The sequence below is a fragment of the Chroicocephalus ridibundus genome, chromosome 4 (assembly GCF_963924245.1).
Source record: "Chroicocephalus ridibundus chromosome 4, bChrRid1.1, whole genome shotgun sequence".
NCBI classification, from domain to species: Eukaryota; Metazoa; Chordata; class Aves; order Charadriiformes; family Laridae; genus Chroicocephalus; species Chroicocephalus ridibundus.
The window spans coordinates 16,739,239-16,753,845 of NC_086287.1; the positions used below are offsets into that span (position 1 = coordinate 16,739,239).

The following is a 14,607-nucleotide window of genomic DNA, read 5'->3' on the forward strand; positions in this document are numbered from 1 at the left end:
AACCAGCATGGTTTCCCAAGCTTTCCCAAGAGAATCTCCGCTAACAACACATTAACAGTAACTGGCTCTGTGCTGTGGTAACCAGTTGCATTAATACACAGTGCAACAGAGCTCTAGATACCCACCATTTCTAGGTCATTTCCAATTGAGGAAATTGGCATCTAAATTCAAGCAGGCAACAGCAACGTGAAAATGATGTTTAGAAAGAATTTGCAGCGCTGGGCTATGAAACGCTTACTGCTTTAAGAGCTCCCTCCCCCAAGCAGCCTCTCTAAAGACGGAGGCTCTTCAAGTTTCTTTTCACAGAAAACTTCTTATCTACACATCACATGCACTAGTTTGAACCAGGAAAGAAAACTCAAGTATTAACATTTGCCCAGAGAGTTTACACTCAGTGGTCAATGGGTTATGTATTGGGTTTTGCCTCCCCTCCCTCTCTTTCACAAAGGATCTGCCCTAGTCAGGTCAGTGCATCCTGGCACAAGCAGCTGTGTGAGAGGCATTGTCCACTCTCTTCCTTTGTTGCACCCATTTCCAGAGAAGTAAGGAGGGACCGCAGAATGAGTCCAAACGCACCACGTTGCAGGAAGCCCATGCTGGCATCACTGCCTGTCTGAGGATCAGCACTGCCACAGATGCCATAGTGACCGAGCAACCATAAGCTGATACTCAGGCTGATCAGAGGCCCAGGGAGCTGTAAGACGGCCTAGATCTACCTTTTAATCTTGTCTTACATCTCCCTTCATTTTACCCTTCCAGGTCTGATTCCCAAGCCAAGCATGTCTCAGGGACATCTGAGGCCAGGGAAGGTGAGCTCCTGCCACTCCACTCTGCTATTATTTCAAGGCACCCAGAAGGCTTATTCTGGAAGAAATCGAGCTTACTGTTTGTAGTTCATAGCCAGGTCTGCAAAATACTTTCGCCTCTTGCGATAAACATTGTCTTTGAAACCCTGGTGGATGGAAGGAGAAAACCAAAGTTAAATGAATTTCCAAGCTGTAGTAAATAATTTAATTTAAAACAAGACACTTGAAATTTCTTCAGTTGGGAAATATAGAAGTATGCTGTCTAAAAATGAGAGGACAAGGCAGGAACCTCATAGCTGTAGTCTCAAATATTTAATAACTGTGAACTAAGCAAATACTCCAATTCAGAGTAAGGATCAGCAATTTTACACATGCAACTATATTTTCAGTAGACAAAGATTTCTTTCAGTTGTATCAGTATTTATACAAATTTTGTTACCTGCTTGATTACTCTAAATTACAGAACAAATTGTCCATTTGCACTACCTAAGTACCAATTTGTTTGCTCCGATTACAGTAAGGAAGAAAGAAAGAGGAGGAACCAAGCCTGTCTCACTACATGTTGGCTTTTTTTTTTTTTCCTTTTTTTATTAATTTGTATGTGTCCACTCAGGGCCCAGACCTGGAGTCCTCGTGTGACTAAGCCTTGCAGAAAAGCACAGGAGCTGAATTCACTGAGACCCTTGCCTGAACTAGGAATAAAGACATGAAACCCCCAAGAGAAGATGCTCAGATCCACAGATGAGCCATTGAGGGGAAGGAGAGGGAGGAGAAAAAGCTGCAATTTTTTAAAGTAAGCTCCACAAAGTACGTTTTCCCAAAGGATTAGGTGTAGGGGTGAAAAATACTTACTGGATGGTCAGCATCCAAATCGGACCCGTACATCAGCACTCGGTTTGCACATTTATCCAAATCTGAGATCTTCTTCGGAAACCAGGGAACATTCTCCATGTCTAGGGAACGCACGGAATCCACAAAGTTATTAATAACGCTGAGCATGCTGAGGGAGGAAACGCTACTTTCAAGTATGGCTATGGCGGTTACAAGCGAAATCTATAAATTAAAAGGGCATGAATAAGACAAGGGAGTCCACTGCCTATCTGGCACCAGCCTACAGCTCACACTTCCTCCTCTGTCACTGCCACAGTCTGCCTACAGAGCACATTCAGCTCCAAGCGTCCAGGGGAGGAAACAGTTAACACGGGTTTTCTGTGGCCCTTACTGTTATTACTGTTAAGAGTAGTATCTAGAGGCTGTCACCGAGACAAGGCCTCCTTGTGCACAGTGCTGTGTGAAGCTTCTTGGGTGCAAAGTGTGCAAAGGAGCAGAGGGGCGATTTGCCTGTGGTGCCTGGGTAGAGCGGGAGCAGGTTTGAGTCCTCTCATCCCGCTTTACTGACCATGGGAAATAAACGTTGCTCTGTGGTTATGTACCTCAGAAGCACCCAGCTTTGCTGAGGGGGTTTGAGGGAGAAGGAAGAGGAGGAGGCAATTTCAGCCCTGCAGCCTTAGAGAGCTGCATCATTACAGTTTTGCTAATAATTTTTTTTTCCTTGTTTTAGCCCAAGAGAGTTTATAACCAAGCTTTTGGCAGAGTGGTTAATACACTGTTTTTCTGCCCTGATGCTCTTCCGTTTTCTTAAAAAGGGCAGGGGAAGTGTTTAGATTTAAAGTTTCCCTTACTTAGGGCTAAAGTGAAGCAGTTTTTATCCAAGAGACACCATATCTCACCTTCCCCTACCTACCAGCCTGTGCCAAGCACAGTGGCTGAGAAATACATGGAACCAACCTCCTGCTGCCCGGAACTTTAGGCACCTCTTTAACTAGAAGCAAAGGTAAACAGGATGTGAAACATCCTAAGGTTAAAAGGCACCTCTTTCACACTAATACAAGTAACTGGTTATGATAAGAAGTGGTACAAAAATAAATAAATAATTCAAGAGCTACATGAGGAAATTGCAGAATCCATCTCCCACTCTCACCAGTGTCTGAACCGAACAGGGACCTGTCATCATGGCGTAAAGCCCCTAGCCAAGCCCCATATTCAGACTTTGCCCACATTGGCCTCCATGGGTGCAGGGACTCCCATTCATGCCGTTGTGCTGTGCTGAGAAGGGACAGGAGCACAGATAATGAACAGGCAATTTGCACTAGCCTGTCACAGCCTGTATTCCTTGGTGACATCAGCCAGCGCAGCCCTGCTCGTACCAACCAAACTACACTCACTCACAACACAGAAGCATAAACCTGGGAGCTACTGATTGAAAACACTACACAAATGCAGATGTGGACACCTTAAAAAGATTTCTAACCAACACTTCGAGAAGTGCAATTTCATCGGAACTACCTTTTTTACTTACCATCTTCCTGGACGTTGAAATACTCTGTTGGGTTCATAGAGACAACATTGACATGGGATTTCAGGAGCTGGAAGATCTCATTCAGTTGTTCCCTGTTACTATCACAGTCCACAAAAATCTCAAACTCAGAATTTCGTCTCTTGGACTTCCGTGACTCAATGTGTACCAGATTTACATGCTTCTCCTGTTTTGCAAGAAGTAATGTTTTCAAACAGATTGACTAAAAACTAAAATTTGGTTTTCAAATTAATATTCACCACCTTTGTGAAGCTATTTTAGTTAATTGGATCTCTTGATAGCAGTTTCCTTATTGGAGGGGGGGGAAATTGTTTGATTTTAAAAAGCCTCCTATTCAGAAGAAAATGAAAGAGAACCTGGGTTCTTTCAATTTCATTTACATTCAGGAAGCCCAGAAAGACACAGCCAGGAGGTTTAAATTCATAGATGTTTTTCTTTCATCCCTCCCACAGGAAGCTGATTAGCAACTGGGTCTGGGGAAATTCATCAAAATGCCAATCAATTCACCATATAATTATCTCACAAGCAAGCAAGGGATTTAAAGGCACTAGTTTTCAAGGCATAAATTTCACTTTTCTTTTATTTGAAAAATTATTTAACCATATGTCTTATATCAGGAACACAAAGAAAACCCCAGGCTAAGACATGCAGGGCCAGATAACAGAGCGCAGTGGCACTGCGCATATTCCTTGTGCAATACCAGCCCAGCAATCAAAGGCATGTGGTTGTGCAGTTGCAGTTCCTCTGTCTCCCTCAATCCAGCCAGGCAGGGTGACAACGGGACTGGACTCAACCCAGTGTGGGTGAGCACCCCAAGCATCTACCTGTCTACCTGCCATCGGCAGGAGCTTCAGACCCACCTCTTATATGCAGTAGAAACAACGAGTGACAATCCTCTTTACACGAGGGGAAAAGACAAGACTCTCTCAGTTTTAGTACGTGCATTTTGTGAAGATTTTTAGCCAGCCAGTATCTAATTTCTGAGGCAAAAATTTGCCGTCGTGGGTAGTTTTGCATGCTAAGTGGGAGCCAGGTTAGGAATGACATCCTTAAATAAATGGATGCAGTTAATTCTAGTGTGTTCCAAAACTATCCTTACAAATTAAAAATACACAGCTGCTGTAGCAATGTGATTATTACACACCTGAAAGAGTTTTAATGCTTTTACAAGTCCTCCAACTTCATTCTTCAAGGAAAAAATGATGGCTGTTCTTCCTCTTTCAGACGCATGGTCTTCATTCTCTTTATTATCATCAATCATCATGTAGTTTGACTTATTTAACTAAATGCAAAGAAACAAAAAGATTGTTTTGAATAGCTAGCAATGCAAAAAGCATGAAGTTTTACATTTCCGTTTGACTTGGAGTAATATTGTGCTTTGACTGATCAACTACAAAAGGCAAGATGCCAATTAAATCATTCACAGTAACAAAGTTAGGCACACATAGAATCTGTGAGAACTGAGGATGAAATACTGAGACTTTTTTTTCCAGTTGAATGATTTTATAGACATCTTTAGCCGTTCTCTAGGATGCAGAAGATGTTTTCAAAGTATAGTTTATAATTAGCATTGGTGGTTTTTTTGAGAGGGAAAGGAGATATAAGATGTCAGCATAAATAGTAAGTTGAACAAAATACTTGTTAGCAAATTTGATGAACATTGGTAAAGGGAATCATCCAAAACCTGTACGAAAAGATGGATCAGCATTTAGTAGATCAGAACTGAAAAATCATTGCCTTCCTCTCGCTACATAACTGCAAAGCACTGCTTTTACAGAGAAAGGAGACAAAACCTAAGGAGTTAAAACGTCGTGCTGATCAGAATCTGTTGACTATAGAGACAGTCCCACTCTGATCAAACACAACCAAGCAGTTCTGTCTGTTGGGTCCCCTAATTCACATGCCAAACCCTTATCATAATCACCCAAATCACACACTAAAAATTTTCAGACAACCATGTGGTTTTACATATTACTCGTGATCACACTCCTGACTCTGTTGAAATCAGCGGATATCGCAGACCATATTGTTAGCCACATGTAGCCAGGCCATAAATAGAATATAGAAACGATTAAGAACACAGAAAATGAAGAAAAAATACAAGGCTTAGAAGCAGAGACTGTCTCTCATACATCTTCAAACCTTGCAAAAAGAATAAAAAAAGGTGAGGTTACTGAAGGAGCCAGTGAGAAAGAGGAGAGGAACAATGAAGGCACATTATTGCTATTTGCAATTATTTTTTATTTGTCAGAGGTTTTAAAGATACAACTATCTGATGACAACTTATCCGGAATGCAAAGAGCAAAAATAAGAGAGTAATCAAAATGCAGCAGTTCCGTTGATTCCCTTCTACATTCTCTCCAACTTTAATCTCTTTAAAATGGATGATACTGTACAGCTAAATATTTCTACCTACAACATGTTTAAAGATAAAAAGCAGATTTTACCTATCTTTTGTCAATCTTTCAGATTAAGAAGATAATCTGCCTAACAAAATAATGAAATCAGTTCATTTCAAATTGAATGGTTTACAACAAGGCAAATATTTGATGCTGCTCTAAGAAAGGTTTCAAGCAGGTTACTAGCTGTGAGCTCTTCAGGGTGCATAAGTGGTATCTCAGAATCACATAATCACCTAGGTTGGAAAGGACCTTTAAGATTGAGTCCAAACATCAACCTAACACTGCCAAAACCACCACTAAACCATGTCCCTAACCACCCCATGGAACAGGTCTTGCTCCAAGCCCACTGACGCTCGTGGAAATATAATCACTGGATTTCTGACTTGGTCCCCATCTCTAATGAGTTGTCAATATATGACGAGCCTGGACCACAGTGTCAGTCCGTCACACCGTTTCTGATCCAGCAAAGCCACTGATCTCCATCAACTTGAGTCCAGACAAATTCTCTGCTGAAAGTGTGAGACAGGGCCCAACGCAGGTTCTACTGACCAGCCTGCAGGTTTCACAGCTCGCTTCAGCACGCATCAGATCAGGATTACAAGAGCCAGGAACAGGCTGTAATCCAAGCAGGAGAAGAAAACACTAATAACCCCACAATTACATATAGGTTATTAGTTGCTTTCTCAAGTGTAGAGATAGCCATTTGTGTGAGCCAAATCCTACTCGGATGATACTGCTGTAGAAAAAGCTGGGTGCAAAGAAGTCTCTGTTACAAATAGAGTTAGATGGTGGTCTTGATGGCAAAACCAGTTGGGTTGTTTTATGTATATGGCTTATAGGCAGCCTGTTGGCTTAATTCCACATTCAGGATCATTGACTTAAGACAAGATCAGCTTATGAGATTTGGCATAGTGGCGTGCAATATTATAAGGTGCACAGCTAGGACAAATTACATGCATTGAAGACTAATGTTCTTATTTCATATTTTGCTAGTTTAACTAACATTGTGTTTAGGATTAGGTGACAACATTTGTAAAGTTGTGTGTTTAAGAGATCAACGAAGAAAATACAACAAAACTCAGTGTGTTCTTACATTAAGTTCTAAAAATTATCCCTAACTTACAAATTTGATGAAAGTTGCAGAAGAGAAAGATGCCTACAATGCTTAATGCGTACCATTTACACCTTTAACCCTAAACCAATATTAATCTTTGGCTTTCAATTTAAAAATGGGTTTAAAACAGGTCTGCATTAATGCATCAACCATTTTGGTGCAAGACAACAAGGGAAAATGTTCCTTTCCTCCAACAGCTACATCTTCACTTTCATTTGATTCTGTATCAGTAACTAAGCTCTAATCAACTCTAACACTTTTCCTTCGCGTGGTAACACATTGGAGCTGGGTGGTTTTTCCTGGGGCAGGAGGGGGATTAACATTGCACTGACACTTGTTATTAACGATGCAAATCATTAACTGATTTCCCATCAACCTGACTCAAGTCTTAATGAAAATACACAAACACAAGGATACTCTAAAGCCCTTACTTACATAGATATCTAGGTGCCTTCTGGTTAAAGATGGCTCCTTTTGGAGCCCACAGCAATTATTTTCTCTTTCCCCCCTTCCCCAAAGAATATTCTCTGTGAAATAGGTGTTTGAAGGTGTATATTTTGTGCTTTAATTCTTTATATTAATGAATAGCCAAGATTTAAAGTTATCTAAACACACGCATCTAAATGAAATTATGTTTTAGAGCCACAAATTGAAGACCAAAAAAAATCTTTTAAAAAATGTATTTGATACAGATTGCCATTAATTGTACTTGGTAAAAAGTCTCAACAGGCATTCTATATCCTCCTCCCTCTTTACTTTCCCACTGTCCTTTTGACACAGTTCTTAATAGGGAGGGATAAGGACTTGATCGTATGAGTGACCACGACTAGATGTCCCATGACAGGGAAATTTTTCAGCCACGCCAAATGTCTTCCTTAGATTTAGTTCTCAGACACCAAACCAAAAGCTGTGCTGAAAAGTTTATTTGGCTTCCAAAGATCTGAAGCATAAGGCAAAACAACCTTTTGTAAAACTTTACTCCGTTACAGTCAGCATTCTTGTTTTCTCCAGGAATTTTACTGACGTTTTAAACTGTACAGTATCAATAATTGTAGCCAACGCATAAGCGCTGATTTTATCTCACCTTTGCTGATGTACTAAGCATATTCCCACTGTAACGTGAAATAATCCACTAGGGAATTATTCTGGGCTACATCACGCCCTTTACCTTCTAAGCGATAATGCACCAGAAGTTACTTTTGTTCTACCTTAATTTCATCTGCTCGCATTTCAATTTTACCACTTTTTTTCCCCCCTTCTGTCCAGCAACAGCACCATAAATCAGTCCCACCCAATCCCAGCGGCACTGAGCGCTCCCTCCCATGCCAGAGGAGCACCTCAGGGCAACCACCGCTCTCCGGGTAAACGGGGTCACTCCCCCCCTCCGAAACCCCTGCAACTGCGAGGCAGCACAGCTGCAACTTCAGAGAAGCCACAGAGAAGGTCCGCCCCCCCCCCCCCCCCCCGCCTTCTCAGCGCTGCGCCGTGGCTACTGAGCCCCCAGCCCAGCCCGCACCCCCTCACCTGGCCGACGGCCTCCCGCGGGCAGGTGGCCGCCTCCAGCGAGCCGCCGCGGCGGGGCGCGGGATGCATCGGCGGGACGGGACGGGACGGGACGGGACGGCGCTCAGCAGCGCCTGGCACCTGCGGCCGCTTTATGGAGAGGGCGAGAGCCGCCCCTAATCACCCTCCGCGGGGGGCGGGGGCGGAGGGAGGAGGGGAGGGAGGCGGGGGGAAGCACCGGCCGCCCCAGCTGAGGAAGGGGCTCCGTAACCCTCTGAAAAATCTCCGCTGAAAGCTGGTTATCCAAACGCCGCGAGGATGCTCAGAAGCAGCCACCGACCGCCCCTCATCTCCGCACCCCGAAAAAACAGGCAAAAAGAGAGGTACTTCCCCTCCTGAGTTACACCTCCCTCTACACGAGGGATATAAGGAATAAAGTGTATATATAAAACATAAGGAAGATTAAGGGGGAGACAGAGAGGTCGGAGGTGTCCCTGCCCATGGCAGGGTGATTGGAACTAGATGGTCTTTAAGGTCCCTTTTGTCCTAAACCATTCTATGACTTTCTGTGGGTTTTACAAACTAACATGAATTTGCACCCCACGGGGCTGAGGAGAGGGAGCATTCAGCTAGAGGAGGCCTGTCTGCCACCATCGTGTCCGTGCAGCCTCCTCCCAACAACGGTCTGCTCATTGCAAATTATTATATACACTTTATGTGTAAGAAAAGGAAGGCAAACTGCATAAGGGGTGTGTGTGTGTATATATATATATATATAAATAAAGGAAGATTAAGGAGGCGACAGAGAAGTGGGAGGTGTCCCTGACCATTGCAGGGTGATTGGAACTAGATGATCTTTAAGGTCTCTTTCAACCCAAACCATTCTGATTCTATAAATGAGAGGTTGCGGGGGCTGAGTCCACAGCTGAGGGTAAATCAGCAGACTCGCCTGCAAGGCAATGCTTTAGCTACGGGGAATCAGATGGCCCAGGTGAGGAGCTCCCCTAAACGCTCTGCAAAGCTGCTGCAAAAACGCGTGGTGCAGGTTGTAGTCTCAAAGAGAAACACAGCGGGTAGATGTATCTAGTTCTTCACTGAAAATAACAGTGTGTTTGTTGCTGTGAAAATAAATTGTGGCACATTACTTCATTTCAAAAAGACTCCTGCACGTACAGGAATAACAACTACATTTCAATTAGCAGGAAAGTAGATATTTTCATATCTTATATCCAGCGTCATTTATTTTCTGTATAGATCTAGACATATGTTTATATGTTAGAAATAAGCGTGGTTTTTAGACTCCAGTAAGCCCAGTCCTCGCTGTCTCCTCTCAGGTCACATTTGGCAGCAACATTAAGATAAGGGGATTTGTGGTACGCAGCAGGAGAAGCCAAAACGTTCCCCAGGAACATAATCCCTTGGAGGCTTTAGGGGTCTGGGGGAGCAGAGATTAATTGTTTTGTGTTGGGCATGGGGCTGTCCAAAAATAGAGATTCTGGTCTTTCGCTACGTTCCTTACAAACCTACCTTTCAAAGAAATGCTCAAAATCAGCAATGACTAGTTTTACCCTAGTTTGCTCAAGTGTCTGAAAAATCTCCAGTATTTTTCTCTTCAATGCCTAAAATATTGAAATCTTGATTCCAGATAGATCTCTCAGACACTGGTGTAACGCAAGTGATAAATTAGACTGATGAAGCCAATATGCAGGCTAACACCTAACCAAGGCAGACATAATCACACGTACACTGATTATCTCCAATGATCCTAGAAGACCCTGAATTTCAAACAATCCTGTTTCTAAGTTGACAGAAGGTGAGTAGCTCTGCCCTTCAGACACAGCACGGGACTGAAAGAGCACAGCTGTAAGTGATGACGTAGCTAGAAAAGCCAGTTTGTTCCAGTTTGCTAGTGGGATATATTTCATGACCAGATGCTTCAATTTTCCCTTCATAAAGAAAATGCAGTATTTATTCACTATACGTCTTAGCTCTACACCAGACATTTCACTTCCTTCTTGCAGAATAGATCTCCCCATCAAACAAGCTGACTCAAAAAGCAAACAACTCTTGGGATCTCTACCCAGAATCTTAAGCATATGAGTGCTTGATATTAATAATGAATCCGTAAACATGGGCACAGTAAGGTATTTATAATAGAATATGACTAATCTGTCAGTTTTCCCTAGCTCAAATGCAGCAATAATAAGAACTAACATATCATTCTGCACCTGAGTTTTTTTAAATTACTCACTAGGTAGCCCTCTAGAAGCTTTTCCATTGCAGATAAGCACCTTTTATTTGGAAATCTGTGCTCAGGCTGGGTTTCCAGTACTTCCTGATAGCAACCAGGTTGAAAATCCCATGCTTTCTTTTCTGTCAAAATGTTGTGCTCATCCTTGATAAAATTTGAAAGAAAACACAAGGTACAATTCTCACTCGCATTTCCTCAGGCACAGAAAGTGACCTGAACTCAGCTGTTTTAACTGTGAAGGAAGAATCTTTTTTATTATTTTTACTCAGATCTCCCTTTCCCTCTCCTTTGAAGGCTATAAGCTTTCACAATGTACATTAGGAAAACCAGTTTATTCTTGGTGTATACATACAGATTATTCTAGTATTAAGGGACATGGATGTCCTCCCCTACAGCCCAGACTTGTAAAGATGCTCAGCAAAGAGTCTGACACCCAAGCACCTCTGAAAATTGACTTTAGAGCCTCTCTGAGACAACAGAAGCAGTGGTTTGGTTAGCATCTACGGGTACCTGAAGACATGAAGCACAGGGAAGGGCACAGGATAGTCCAAGGGGACACATCAAGACACAAGACGGTGAAGCTGAGCTCAGCAGAAGCACACAAGCTTCACAGCACACAAGAGCCACGGAGGGGATATAAACTGAGCTGCCGGCTATGCCAGATTTAAGGGCACTTCCTACCTCCGAGGCGTGTCCCTGCCTCCCATCTTCACCATGTCATTTCCAATTTGAGCAGGAGCTTTCTGGGACACTGGTCATCCCTCTCCTCATACCTAACACTGTGGAGCCTGGGGTCAGCTTGGCCTATAACTGCTAATACAATGCAAACAGTACAGTAACAGAAAAGGAAGTTTAACCTAATATGAAACTATTTAGTTACATAAAGAGATAACCATAATGCCCAGAATTTTGGGGGGCAGATTAAAGCTGATTCACTGGATTAGCAAGAAGTGCTTGTTCACCACAGCCAATGCCCTGTAGTCCAAAAGAGCAGAACCACAAAGCATGAACTGACTCAATTACAGCCTGTTTTCACTGGGTGCTCACCAGAGCCTGCTCTGCTCCTCTCCTCTGCAGGGTTTCCGGCTCCTGGGAGTCTGTAAATGATTTTACAGGAGAACTATTTAAAAGGTTTCATCCGAAAGGTGAATCTTCACAGTTTTAGGGTTGCAGGTTTCAGAAAATCATCACTGTCGCAAGCACAACTGCTGCTTTGGGTTTTCACAGAGAACAGGACATTTCTACCTTTTCCCAAGAGCTGGCAGCGTATCCTACCATTTAAGAATGGCGGCTTGGGTCCTTCACCACAGAAAAGAGCAATGTGTCTCAGCAAAAATACTAGCAGTCAGGTACGGAGTGCGATACAAACAGGACAGCAACGTGCACAGATGCTACTCCGCTCATCGTGGGAGGAAGCGGCACAAGCGAAGACTGACCCAGAAAACGTCTGAATTGTCAGAGAGTTGGTCTGCAGGAGCATTGAGGCAGAGAGAGGACAAAAGTTTTCAGTGGGTCATCAGAAGCCTACACAGACCCTGAAGTGGGAAGGAGTCGAGAAGGACAAAGAGGCAACCTGGAGCATCAATACTGTAGGGAAACAGCCCCCTCCTTTTCTCATGAGAGATAAGGCAATACAGTGATTTTTTAAAAAAAATTTTTTAAAGCCCATAGGAGATTTCTCACATATAGCTTCTCATACAGACAAAGCCCTCCAGACAGATAATCAGCACCTGAGGATCGAGTACAGGTCTGACCCTGCTCAAAAGTGGGTCAAGCTGATCACACGCTTTGCAAGACAGCGCTTTGCTATGTCCGTCTGCCGAAAAACCTGTTGCATTGGCACAGAGCAACTGTGATAGCACTCACCATGAGAGCTACGAGAGCTGGCTTTCAATTACATTATTACCTCATAATTCCTCATTAAATTAATCCTCCTCTTCTCAGCACCCTCCAGATCCAAGCAAGAGGGCGGTGTCAGACTGAGAAGTTCTGTGTTTTCTGGGCCCTTTGTCAGAGTAGCTCCGGGAATGACAAGTGGCTCCAGAAGAAGCCACAATTCTATTCCTGCTGCCCAGCTGCTAACTCAGAGGTGACTCTTCTCCTCTAGTTTTTTGGTGGGTTTCTGTTTTGTTCTTCAAAGCAGGAATTTGACAGCGGAGTTTGCAACTAGACAGCGGTGCTGACCCTTGTGGGTACACATTTGTAGATAAATGTTTTGGAAATGCTTAGGCTGAAAAGTATTAAAAACAAACTGTCACTTCTCCAGATCTTTGCCTCCTTGGAGAGCTACACAGTAAAGGGACTCACTTTTCCCTGTCTGTGAAACACAACATAAACCTTCTGCCCTACGTCTGCTCTTCCTCCCACTCTGAGAAAGTTTGCTCTCCATGGGTCATAAGTAAAATATGTAGGGACTCTACTAACCTGGCACATCTTTCCAGACACAGAACAAGTCTTGTATCCACCAACACTCTGAGGAAGCTGGTCTGGAATAAAATTAAAAAAAAAAAAAGGACAGAAAAAAGAAAAATCAATGTAGTACAGGGGCTCCCAAGTGCTCCAGCAGTGGGGAAAAGACAGTCAGAGGGTGATTTTGTTCAACTGGCAACAACTGATAAGGCAAGAACCATGGAAAGGCAGGTTGGGAATGATTTGTGGGGATATTAATCTTCTGCTGAAAGATAAGATTATCTACCTGAACACAGCAAGACTGAAGGACAGAATCAGTCAGACCTAAAGTCTTGTCAATCCTGTTAAGGTCATCAGTGTGAATTACCCCTTCTCCCTGGAGGGTAGGAGAAAGTGCTCTAATCTCCAATGAGGCAAAATTTCACAACATCACTTTTGGGGTATAAACCTCCTCGGCTATCCCTTGGATTTCATTTGTCCCGGCCACCTGCCTTTCCAAGCAGGAACATTTGCCTGAGGCAATGTGGCTAGTTAAAGCTTTTCCAGAAAAAGTTATGAAGTGTTAAATCCCTGAACAAAACAGGTTTAATACGACTTAATACTAAGTCTGCTCTAATCATAATTACCTTCTCCAGAGTAGACTACTGCAAATTCTAATCACAGCCCTCTGCCTTTCCATTAATTAACTGCTGCAGATAAGTTATGCCTTTAAGAATCACCTGGCACTTAGGCAAGCACAGGGGAAGTTGCAGGGAAGAGTGAAGATGAACATCATGCAGCCCTTTGAAACAGTTTGTTTTCCAGTATGGGTTTTACAGATCTTCCTCATAGTCTGCTTGCATTTTATGGATGCCCTAATATACTGATGCTTGAAAAACTGCTGGTCTGAAAATCTGACTAATTTTCTTCTATTAATTTTTAATATTTATAAAGCTTTCATTGTAACAACACCTAAGCAGCAGCTTCCATTCACTTTCTAATCTTATTCTCCTAACTTTTGACCTTTCACACTTAAAGGAAATAACCTATCATTGTGTTCTAGGTCATTTGACTAAATGCTGGGAGTTAAAACAGCTCCAAATCCAAAAGCTTTTCAAATTTTCTAGAAATTCATGGATCTGAAATCCCCAGCTTTCACCAAGAAAATTCTTCCATTTGCTCCCTTCTTCTGCGAACCACCTTTCTTCCAACAACCACTTCCCAGGGCAATTCACCCAACCTTTAGCCAGCGTGAGGCTATGACGATAGTATCATGCACCGTACTCAGAACAACCACCAAGGAACATCTGGAAGTCTCGGTGCAATAACTCAGCTACTGGGAAGACAACCACATCCCCATGAGGGTTTAGCAATCAGTTAACTCTCCATGTTACTGAATAGCTGTTGAATAATAAAGCATTTGACTCATAAGCAGTTAATAGACAACAAAAGAAAAAGGAGAATTTAAATTACACAATTATTGAAAACATTTACAAATATCTTTTTCCAATGAAAAGTGCAAGAACCAATCAGGCAAATTACCCACTCAGCATGATTCAGCCAGCTGTAGTCTCAATAGCCTTTAAGCACACTTATTTTGAAAAGCAAGAGATGCTGTGTAAATCTACCAAAGCACATCTAACCAACAGACCATTCACTGTTTGTATATTTGCTTTGGACTGTTTAAAGAAATAATACTAGCCCTTTCATCTGAGGCAGGTAATATTTCTCTTTTCATAAAAGCTAAACAAAATCAGGAGTGACAT

At 42.7% G+C, this 14,607-nt stretch overlaps 1 protein-coding gene across 2 annotated transcripts in view; it reads right to left on the reverse strand.

Annotated features, from left to right (window-relative positions):
- TPH1 (tryptophan hydroxylase 1) overlaps positions 1-14,607 on the reverse strand; it is a 29,140-nt gene that overhangs the window by 6,129 nt on the left and 8,404 nt on the right. The window contains exons 1-5 of one of the 2 annotated variants that reach the window (XM_063332184.1): positions 8,224-8,317; positions 4,328-4,465; positions 3,166-3,349; positions 1,659-1,759; positions 885-952 (exon numbers count right to left, since the gene is read on the reverse strand). In XM_063332184.1, coding sequence (XP_063188254.1) covers positions 885-952; positions 1,659-1,759; positions 3,166-3,349; positions 4,328-4,465; positions 8,224-8,292 — 560 coding nt within the window. In that variant the 5' untranslated portion in view covers positions 8,293-8,317. Of the gene's footprint in view, positions 1-884; positions 953-1,658; positions 1,760-3,165; positions 3,350-4,327; positions 4,466-8,223; positions 8,318-14,607 lie in introns of those variants that run through there. The other variant, XM_063332186.1, reaches the window with a different exon arrangement.